Source organism: Setaria italica, chromosome IV, assembly GCF_000263155.2.
Source record: "Setaria italica strain Yugu1 chromosome IV, Setaria_italica_v2.0, whole genome shotgun sequence".
NCBI classification, from domain to species: domain Eukaryota; kingdom Viridiplantae; phylum Streptophyta; class Magnoliopsida; order Poales; family Poaceae; genus Setaria; species Setaria italica.
Window position 1 is genome coordinate 6,799,649 of NC_028453.1, and position 11,285 is coordinate 6,810,933.

An 11,285-nucleotide genomic window follows, 5' to 3' on the forward strand; every position below is an offset into this window, starting at 1 on the left:
GCATTTATGGCAAAATGCCAATTTTGCCACTCCCAAATTAGGAACTAAACAAGGCCTACGTCGAATCAAAACTAACGAGGCCATCTATGGCCTCAAGATGCAATTTTAGTTCCACGAGCAAAAGTATGTATTCAAGAAACAAGAGGATCATTCCCTACCCTGGAAATTCAAAGTGAACATGACCATTAGAGATTCCACCGTCGATCTTAACCTTGAATGTTACCAAGAGGGAGGATGGCATTGGTTTGGGACTTTGGGTGACCATCATCACTTTGTTTACTGGTCATTTCAATTTGTAGTTGACCATAAACTCATGGAGTCATGGTTGTCAACATGGAATTATAGGGTGCGTTTGCCAGAGCTCGGAGAGCAGCTTCTAGGTTGAATCCAGGAGGAGTTTTGCCAAACAGTTTTCCTGTTAGAAGTGATTCTATATTGATTCTGTGAAGTGATTATCTGAAATGAACTAAGGGGCTGGGAGCTGAAAAACTACTCCTGATTCGCTTCTTGCAGAAAAGCTCTTTATCCATAAAATTTATCATAGAGAATCACTTTCAGCCACAAGAGTCACTTGTCTAGAAGAATCAACTTCCATAGAAGAATCGGCATTAGATGGAACCCTACCAACAGGCTCGTAGTATCAAAAACTGAGCATACTCACCTCAAACCGTAGTTAACCGTGAACTCATAGAATCATGGTTGTCAACATGAAGCCGTAATATCACAAAATGAACATACCTCATCATCTTAATTTGTAGTTGACCATGAACTCACGCAGTTATGGTTGTCGACATGAAGTTGTAGTATCGCAAACTAAGCATATCTCAGCTGAAAAAGGTTTGTGGAACCTATCCCCTGAATTGGAATTTCTATTCGGCACAGGTGCTTTGTATTTGTTTTTAAATTTATTTTAGGAATTAACCATTACTATTTCTTTCACATGTAAGGATGCATGCCGCGATAGATAGCCCCAATATTAGTCATTTCATAGGGCTAATTATCTAATCCATTGAAGGGTGCAATATCAGTCATTCAAATCTTTGCTCTTATGAGGAAAAACTAGCTATACACGAGTCATGATATGTTTCGCTATCAAGCCGTAGATCTGCCGCGCCGAAATGGTGAAAGAGCCCCACTGCAAGCCAAAGACCCGGCCACCCGAGAGCCCCTGCATCCCGAAACCAGCCCACTCTGTTCGCGCATCTCGGCGCTTCCGACAGGATCGAACGGTCTAGGGATACGGCAGCCCTAGGCCCTGGAGGCCTCGCGGAGTCGCGGGGGCGGCTCTCGCCTTCCCTCACACACGTCTCGCCGCGAGGCGTTTCCCCTTTCCTCCGCGTGCACCTCGCCCCCCTCGCGAGAGAGCTCGAAAACCTAGCCGCCAAATCCATGGCTCGCCGCGGCCGCGACGACGACGACGACGAGGTGGAGGAGGAGGAGGACGAGGAGGAGGCCTACGACCTGGACGACGAGGAGGAGGATGAGGAGGAAGACTACGAGGAGGAGGCGAGGCGCGGGAAGGCCTCCCGCGGCGGCGGCGGCGGCAAGGCCGGCGGCGGCGGGCGGAAGCGGTCGCGCGAGGACAACTTCATCGACGACTCGGCCATCGAGGACGAGGATGAGGATGATGAGGACGACGACGGCGGCGCGAGGCCGAGGAAGAAGGGAGGCGGCGGGGTGCGAGGGTTCTTCGATGAGGAGGCCCAGGTTGACGAGGACGAGGAGGAGGAGGAGGAGGGCGAGGGCGAGGACGGTGAGTGGTCGCTCTCTTTGATCGCGTCGTGATGCTATGTTTGGGGCTTCGGTGGTATTTCTGCAGTCTCTGTTGAGATCTGATCCTAATTTGGTCGATTTTGAGAACTGGATTTGGGGATTAAGTGAGAAAGTAGCAGTTTTTATGACACTTTATGCTCTAGGCAGGATCCACTCCTTCTATTTTGTTTTCATGACTATAGTAAGTGCAGGTTGGCGAGAAACTTAGGTTTGTAGCAGCTGTGTACCTAAAAACAGCTAATTTTGATGTTTGCTTCTATTCCAGATCTTGATATGGAGCTTAGTCATGTTTAGGTACAGTGATAGAGATGCACCTGGGCGATGGCGTTAAGTAAAATACTAGTATTTTCTGGATCAAAAAGCTTGCTGAACTACCCTCCCGATTTGTTTCTGGAACTTGTTAGGTGATACTTTGCTACGTTGAGCATTTTCAAGCTTAAATTGATCTGGTTACATTGGTTCTCTTTTATGTAAGCTGACAGTGATGGTTGTTTGGCCGGACCTGATTTTTTTGGGGTATATGGAACCTAACCTAGTTGAAATTGTGGTATTGGGGCAAACTTGATGCTTGGGCCTGAACTTGCATTGCAGTTGGAGACTTGGAATTTATTCTGTCTGCTGATTTCAGGCGTGCAAAGTTGCTTGTGAGAACAAACCCATGAGCCTGCTCTGTTGGATATGCTACTTGAAGGGACTGGAAATAGTCAGTTCTCAGAGCTATATTTGCACTCTACCAAACCTTACATACAACTAAACCTTAGTATTGTGAATTCATTTTGTTCTTTTGAATGTTGGATAAGATGCTTGAAGCTTTATGAAGCCTTGCCATCAAATTGAAAATCTATTCATAAATTACATCTCAGTTCAAATGGTATAGTCCTATGCATCAGGAAAAAACTTATGCCCTCTAGGCCGAAACATTGTTTTAGAATCAAACCAAAATTATTTTCCATAATCTACTGGGGTGCTTTTGTCCATTTGCACATTCAAACTATAGATTTTTAGAGGATTTATTTGAAACCCTACAAATATTGAGATCGGCTACATGCTATCATCCATTCTTGCATTTAATCTCACAAACATCTTCCTCCCTTGATACTGAAAATAATGAATTGGAAAATGACATCTATGAGCTGAGATCAGAAGATCAAGCGAGAGTTACTAATGTTTGGCGTCCACTGTTTTGCTACTGAATACTATGTAGTACTAGTTACGGAAAGAAATGAAGCACGGGCCTGGTGGAACATACTATACAGATGATGGTTGTGGATCTCTTCGTGGTAGAGCAAAATAGACATCAATCTGGTGATACATGGTGATGGCTATTACTGCTAGGATTGCGTGCAACAGTGTTAATTTTGTTACATTTTTTTATTATATTGCCTTTGGAATCCACACAACTGTTTAAATGTTGAAATTGAGTTAGTTCTATGCTTATTGTTGTAGTACTAAGGTACATAAGCCTGTTCATATGTCTAATGCTCTTACTCCTTTGCCTTTTAGATTTTATCAATGATGCTGGGGCCGATATTCCTGACGAGGATGTTGTTAGGGTCGCAAGACGTCATTCTATGCCTATGAGGGATGAAGATGAGGACATTGATGAGATTGAGAGACAAGTACGGGAGAGATATGCAAGATCCACTCATATTGAGTATGGTGAAGAAGCTGCAGAAGTGGAACAGCAAGCTTTATTGCCCTCCGTGAAGGATCCTAAACTATGGATGGTCAAATGTGCGGTATGTGCAAGGTTTTATCTTATTAAACTGCCTCGATGTTTATTGTTTGCCTTGCTTAAACTCTACTAATCCATGATTATGACTTCAGATTGGACATGAGAGAGAGACCGCGATTTGTCTGATGCAAAAGTACATTGATAGGTCAGATCTTCAGATAAAGTCTGTCGTGGCGTTGGATCATCTAAAAAATTATATTTATGTTGAAGCAGAAAAGGAAGCCCATGTCAAAGAGGTAAGCATATGCTCGGCATTTTACTTCGTCTAGTCTCATTTCCCCCACTAAACTCACTAAACTTGGTTTATGCAGGCTTGTAAAGGTCTACGAAATATTTATGCTTCAGCAAAAATAACATTAGTTCCAATAAAAGAAATGGCAGATGTCCTCTCTGTTGAGAGCAAATCTGTTGATCTTTCACGGGATTCTTGGGTCCGAATGAAGTTGGGCATATACAAAGGTGACCTTGCTAAGGTATTACTGCAACACTTCTCTTATAAATATTATATATCAATTTTTCTGTGGCGGAACCAGGATTGGTGCTAAGCTAATTAACCTCACTTAACCCATGTTATAATTAGGGTCAAGAAACTAGAAGTTAGGTCCTGTTTGGCATGGCTCCAACTCCAAACTCCAGGCCGGAGTTGAGCGGAGCCAGCCAAACACCCCAACTCCACCATTTTTTGGAGCAGCCTAGCCCCAGTTCATTTTGGTGGAGCACCTCTTTTGCAACTCCAACTCCCTCAAATATGAACCTACTCGTGGAGTTCGGGGGTAATTACCTGCCACTGCCACCGGTTACACATGTACCGCTTCCTTCTATTTTTTTCCTCCCATCCGACGCTCTCTCATCTCCCCCTCCCGAACGGCTGAACCACTCAGCCCCGCTTCTTTCTTCTCCCGTCACGCTTGGGACAAGGGCGCCACCGCCACTTGACTTCACCGCCCGGCCCCCAGTCGCCCTCTGCCGGACCGAAGCCCTAGTTGCCGCAGCCCGTCACGTGCCGCCGCAGGCCTGGTGGCCGCAGCTCCGTCTCGCGCGCGCGTCCCGGTCCCGCGCGGCCGCGGCCCCATCACGTGCCGCCGCAGGCCCGGCAGCCACGGCCCCGTCCCATGCGCGCGTCTTCCCGTCCTGCGCGTCGTGTTTGTGTGTGACCCGACAGCCGCCTCCCTCTCCTTCCCACCGGGCGAGCATCTGCACATGGTGGCCGTCCAGGACAAGGTGCTGCTCCTGGAAGACCCGGCCGTGAAGGAGAGAAGCTCTGGTCAACCACCTTGGCGCAGCTCATGGGAGTGCTGAGCAAAGATTGTTTTCTCTTTGAGTTTGTTTGCATGAGCGACTGAGCAAAGATTCCAGCTCGGTCTAACTGCAATGTTCAGAGCCTTCTGAGTTTGAGTGCGACGGGAGGCTCCTCCCAAGGAGGAAGAAGGTAATCTCGGGAAAAAAAGAAAGAAAAAAAAATAGAGATAGAGGATGACAGATGGGACCATGAGTGGAGGTAATAATGGCAATCCACCTAGAAAACCCTCTTTTCTAGAGCTGGAACACCCTCCTCGCCAAACACCCCCATCCATTCTGCTCCAACTCCACACAGAGCTAGCTCCAGCTGAAGTTTGGAGTTGGAGCAGAAAATGGTGGAGCCATGCCAAACAGGGCCTTAATCTGGTTTCTACTGCTCACATACTTGTCCATCTATTGTTAACTGGCTCAGCACCCTGTCATTCTTCAAATATTGATGTGATCATATTCTGCAGGTTGTTGATGTTGACAATGTACGCCAAAGAGTAGATGTAAAGCTGATCCCTAGAGTAGACCTACAAGCTCTGGCTAGTAAACTGGTAAGTTCAAACCATGTTTCTCACAAACTCACACTTTTATTTGTTATTACTTCTTATCTAGCTTACTTGCGTATAAATTGAAGAGTGGAGTTAATCTATTTGTCTCAGTTTTATGCTCTTAGGAATGGAGCTAATCTACCCATATCAATTTTATGCTCTCCTGTTATGTACTTACGTTAACAAGTAACTGCTTAAATGCATATTCAAAATTGGGATATCAGGTCCACGGTTTCATATGCGACATAAGAGACTAAATTACAAACAATATCTATATATCCTGTTCTATGTTTGTGTTCTATGTGTTTTTTTATTTCTCCTGGTCATGTTTTTTCTAAAGCCAAAAAAAATTGTGATCTATGAGCTATACTTATTTGAAGTAATATTCTGATTATCATGATTGGTTGTTAATTTGCTTGCTTTTGATTGAGCTGTTCGGTTAATTAGCTCATTGGGGTTCCCTTTCATGATGGACAATTTTTATCTCAGGAAGGGAGAGAGGCTGTAAAGAAGAAAGCATTTGTCCCACCACCTCGATTCTTCAATATCGATGAGGCGAGGTGACATTTTTTCTCCTTCAGAATTGAGCTAATTGTTTCTGTTATAGTTTGCTAATTCCATGCAAACAGGGAGATGCACATTCGAGTGGAACGGAGGCGGGATAAAGAATCTGGGGAGTACTTTGAGTGGGTTGATAATCTGAAGTTCAAAGATGGTTTCTTGTACAAATCAGTCTCCACTAAATCAATCCACACAAATAATATTCAGCCGACATTCGATGAACTTGAGAAATTTAGGAAGCCTGGTGATGACATGAATGGCGACGTGGCTAGCTTGTCCACTCTTTTTGCAAACAGGAAAAAAGGACACTTCATGAAGGGTGATGCCGTCATAGTTATTAAAGGCGATTTGAAAAATCTGGAGGGGTGGGTTGAGAAAGTAGAGGATGAAACAGTTCACATCAGGCCAAAAATATCTGATCTTCCGGTAATTAATTGCAATTTCAGCTCTTTATTTCTATTCTATTTCTATTCTATGATTTTTTTGGTGGACTAATTTTGTCTGTTGTTAATGCGTTTCTTGTTACTGCAGAAAACATTAGCCTTCAACGAGAAGGAGCTTTGCAAATATTTCAAACCTGGTGACCATGTCAAGGTGATCTCAGGTGTTCAAGAAGGAGCTACTGGCATGGTTGTTAAAGTGGAAGGACATGTCTTGATCATTTTGTCTGACACAACTAAAGAACATGTGAGCAATTGTTGTACCGATATTGCGAAGTAGAAATATTTAAGCTGATCTAATTGAGATTATTTAGTCTTAACTGTGTTATTGTTGGATGATACAGATCCGCGTGTTTGCCGATCATGTTGTCGAAAGCTCTGAAATTACCACAGGAATTACCAGAATTGGTGATTATGAACTGCATGATCTTGTCCTTTTGGAGTAAGTTTATCCTTCTAGTGAACAATAGTCATAGTTTGTCTATTGTGATTACTTACCTGTGTTCCTCATAATCTATTTTCAGCAATTTGTCATTTGGGGTAATTATAAGGGTGGAAGCTGAAGCATTTCAGGTAATTAGATTATTCTAGTAATGAAGGATGATTGTACTTCACACTATATTTACCAAGTTGTATATTTAGGTTCTGAAAGGAGTGCCAGATAGACCTGAAGTTGTACTTGTGAAATTAAGAGAAATAAAAAGCAAAATTGATCGGCGTGCTTCAGCGAAAGATAGGTCAAATAATATTATCTCAGCAAAGGATGTTGTAAGGGTTGTTGAAGGAGCATGCAAGGTGTGTCCTAGTTCTGTTATGTTAGTATTTTAGTTGGTTGTTTTGACTCCTGTTCTGTTACCTTTGTTATATCTACATCCCTATTTTGTCAAATTAGGGGAAGCAAGGACCTGTGGAACACATACACAAGGGGATACTGTTTATCTATGACAGGCATCACCTTGAACATGCAGGCTTTATTTGTGCAAAAGCACAATCTTGCCTTCTTGTTGGTGGATCGACTGGTGGCCGTCGAGGAAATGTTCGTGCTGAACCCTTTTAATAACCTTGGTCAGCTATGCTTAAGAATTTGTCTCACTGTTTATTTTATTTATGCAGGGCATGGACACAGCAGATGCACGGCTTGGTGCTTTGAGGTCTCCAGCAAGCATTTTGCAATCTCCAGGAAGACTGCCCCCAAGAGGACCTCACATGAATTGTATGATCTTCTTTTGATTCTTTCAGTTTCTAACTCCCCAGACTTATTAATTCTACATTTCTTGAAGCAAGGTCAGTCGCTTTGTGTAGCTGTAGATTATCTACTAATATAACCTTTCCATCCAATGCAGTTGGTGGAAGGTTTGGAGGTGGTCGTGGTGGTAGAGGGCATGATGCCTTGGTGGGTAAATGTATCAAAATTAAGTCTGGTCCTTACAAGGGGTACCGCGGCCGTGTCAAAGAGGTGACTGGTGCACTTGTACGTGTGGAACTTGATTCGTTGATGAAGATTGTCACAGGTGAATCCTCATACTGTTATCTGTGTCCCGTGATTCTCACATTTTGAAGGCTAATATGACTACAAATACACAGTTAAAAGAGATGATATTGCTGACACACCTACTGTTGCGACACCATTCCGGTAATATTTTCTCCACTTGTTAGTTCAATTTTGCTTTTTGATCTATTTGTTAATTGGTGTATTATCATATCATCAGTGAACCTCGATATTCATTGGGTGGTGAAACACCGATGCACCCGTCTCGAACACCACACCATGCTTATCAGACTCCAATGCGGGACCCTGGAGGTTTGTTTTCCTTTTGTCCTGATATTTCAATCTGTTCCCAACTTCCCATAGATCAAAGGATATTTCTTATATCTGATTTTTAGTTGTGTTTGAGTCTTTCCCCATATTGCAAGTTGCTGTCCTACGATTGGTACATTTGTTTGCTTATGTCTAATTTTTTGGAAGACTGGCATTTTTTAAAAGGCAAGAAAATTCTTATTGTCCTTTGTCCGCAGGCTGTGTGTTTGCATCCCTTTTATTTGTTGACATGAACAAAGGAGCCTAAGCTATTATCTCAAACAAGTGTTCCCAACTTAGTAAACTTGCATTGAGAATCTATAGATGCTTTTTGTACTATCCATTCAGTATTTGGCATTCATTTCATGTGTTCCTGTAATAATTTGCCTGTTCATTGCTACAGCAACACCAATACACGATGGGATGCGGACTCCTATGCGTAGTCGAGCCTGGGCTCCTATGAGTCCTCCGAGGTTGTGAATTATTCCACAATGATATTTCTGATCCATCTACATATCTTGGAACTAGTGTTGAATAAATAGTTTCAGGGTGGGTCTGTTTGGGATGCATGAAAGAGAATTTCTTGGTTCCAAACAGCAGTTCACTGTTTACTTTTGTATTATGACTTAAAAATAACCATCTATATGTGATTTTTGATCATTGCTGTGTTGGTGTTTTACCAGGGATAATTGGGAAGATGGAAATCCTGCTACTTGGGGCAGCAGTCCAGCCTACCAGGTTAGATTTCGCCAATCTAGTCCTATTCCTTCATTCCTTGTATGTTTTTGATAACTTGTTTCGTGCATATATGTAACTCCCATGTTTTTTTTCAAAATTTTCAGCCAGGAACTCCACCAGCTCGGCCATACGAAGCCCCTACACCAGGATCAGGGTGGGCAAACACTCCAGGAGTTAGTTTCAATGATGCTCCAACTCCTAGAGAGAACTATGGTATAGAAATTTATTCAATTGGTTATTTAATGTACTATTATGCAGTGTTTATTATGTGTTTTGTGGATGGTTGTATTCTGACGATGTGTTTTCATTCTGACCTCCTAGCAAATGCTCCGAGTCCATACGTGCCTTCCACACCTGTTGGTCAACCGATGACTCCAAATTCTGCTGCGTATCTTCCGGGTACTCCTGGTGGTCAGCCAATGACTCCAGGCAATGTGGGAATGGATATAATGTCCCCCATAATAGGTGCGCTGTTGTGATGTCACTATGTTTTCGCACCTGTAATGTGCTGCCTTGTTTGCATAGGTACATATCTAATCATGTGCTGAAATGCCTGCAGGTGGTGAGGGTGAAGGTACATGGCTGTTGCCAGATGTTTTGGTCAATGTGTTGAGGGGAGGCGACGATGGTCCCGGTGTCGTCAGGGAAGTACTTGGGGTATGTGTTGCACACCGCATGGCTGGACTGCTAAATTCTGTTGTGTTCTGTTTGTCTCGCATCACGCTTACATGCATTTGAACGTACAGGACGGATCTTGCCGAGTTGCACTTGGGTCGTCAGGCAACGGCGACATGGTGACTGTCCTTCCGAACGAGCTCGAGGTCATCAGGCCAAAGAAGAGCGACAGGATCAAGATACTGAATGGCAATTTCCGCGGGTACACAGGAAAACTCATAGGCATAGATGGTTCTGACGGAATAGTGAAGCTGGACGACACATACGAAGTTAAGATATTAGATATGGTGATTTTGGCCAAACTGGCGACTTGAAATGTATGTATATTTTGTAACGTGTCCATCATATAACATAATGTTGTAACGATGCCCTTGTTCGCAATAAAACTTTTTGTGGCTTATATTTCCGTAGTATTATTCCAGACTCTGTCACCTCATCTTGTGGCCTTTTGCGAAAATTCCTGCCTACCGGTTTCGTTGATTTGGGGTTTCAGCCTTTGAGGCTTCCAGCCCTGACGTGGTAGCTAATAGCTATCATGATTCATCACTTATGGCATTACTGGAATTTGTGATCATGATCTAATGGTCATTGCCAACTGCAAAATTTACACCGGCTTGTCACGTCATGTGTCGATTATTGTTGCACATGCCAGACGGGGTTTATAACTTGTGGCAAAGAAATTAGCATCATGGTTTGCAAGTACCGAACTGCATTTCACATGGCGTTCTTCTTTACTCGAGGTTTCGTAACTTCTGTATCCAACCAATCTTTACACAAGAATGAAATCTCACTATCCCCTTCAGTCGCATGACGCATCACGACCAGTAAGCAGAGTGTCGCTAAACGGCTGAACAAAATACGAAGTACGAGTGGTGAAAAGCCGTGACATCGCGGCCTGATCCTGTGCTCCGTTTCTGCTACTCGGTGGTGGTTCTAGTAATTCTTCGTCGGAGTCTCACCGACGACGTCCTGCCTGCACTGCTGGAACACCTGCAGGATGTTGCGGTAGGGGCTCCTGGACGACGGCGAGGCGGTGCCGGCGCGGTGGCGCTTGCTGCTCGACGGCCGCGAGTCCGGGCTCACCACTCCCTCCGCCTCCGCGTCCTCCCGCGGCGGCCGCTCCGCCTCCGCCGCGTCCTTACGCAGGGTCTCCAGGAACGACTCCTTCACCGCCCCGTCGATCTGATCAAATCAATCAGGCGAAAACAACGTTTCAGCTTCAGGTGCCGCGTCGGATTTGAATGTCAGAGAGGGGTGGGTGGGGGGGGGGGGGGGGGGGGGGGGGGGGGCCCCTTTAGTTATTCGCAAATTAAAAAGGGAGTGCCCTCCCTAATTCGGATCACTGCACCTTCTCCTAATCTAGAGTTTTTCTACTGCAGCACTTGGTTATTTCTTTGTGCTCAAGTAGTAAATGGAAAATCCTAGTTTAGGGGGACAGTCGGCCGTCCAGCTCGTGTCAAATGCATAATTGAGGCTCTTGTTTTTCCTTTTCATAGAACTCCACTGAACTGAATATATCTGTCAGTTTATTGTTCTTGATCACCTCAGCCTGTTAGCAAAGTGTCAGTATGACGTAACAGCAACACTTATCAAAACGAATCAGACATTTATATTTGGGGCTTGGTAGGAGGTACAGGAGCAGCCAATGAATGTGCCTTGTTATCTCTGGGGCTGAGATAATGGAACTATTAAAAAAATAAAAGCTTTTTGCTGCAAAATGGTTACAAAAA

At 44.1% G+C, this 11,285-nt stretch overlaps 2 protein-coding genes across 2 annotated transcripts in view; one reads left to right on the forward strand and one right to left on the reverse strand.

Moving 5' to 3' along the window:
• The first annotated feature begins 1,280 nt into the window (after positions 1-1,280).
• Positions 1,281-9,971, forward strand: LOC101784024 (putative transcription elongation factor SPT5 homolog 1). Its single transcript, XM_004964863.3, has 22 exons — positions 1,281-1,753; positions 3,277-3,512; positions 3,601-3,744; positions 3,820-3,981; positions 5,263-5,346; positions 5,833-5,903; positions 5,973-6,330; positions 6,436-6,591; positions 6,689-6,786; positions 6,869-6,917; positions 6,987-7,139; positions 7,237-7,380; positions 7,458-7,557; positions 7,688-7,855; positions 7,929-7,977; positions 8,054-8,145; positions 8,546-8,615; positions 8,826-8,880; positions 8,985-9,093; positions 9,202-9,345; positions 9,440-9,537; positions 9,627-9,971. Exons 1-22 carry the CDS (start codon positions 1,390-1,392, stop codon positions 9,867-9,869), a joined length of 3,147 nt encoding a protein of 1,048 aa, XP_004964920.1. The 5' UTR covers positions 1,281-1,389; the 3' UTR covers positions 9,870-9,971.
• A 264-nt stretch (positions 9,972-10,235) lies between these two features.
• Positions 10,236-11,285, reverse strand: part of LOC101771880 (protein phosphatase 1 regulatory subunit 3F) — a 1,958-nt gene continuing 908 nt past the window's right edge. Inside the window, exon 3 of the mRNA XM_012845429.2 lies at positions 10,236-10,737. Coding sequence (XP_012700883.1) covers positions 10,489-10,737 — 249 coding nt within the window. The 3' untranslated portion in view covers positions 10,236-10,488. The remainder of the gene's footprint in view (positions 10,738-11,285) is intronic.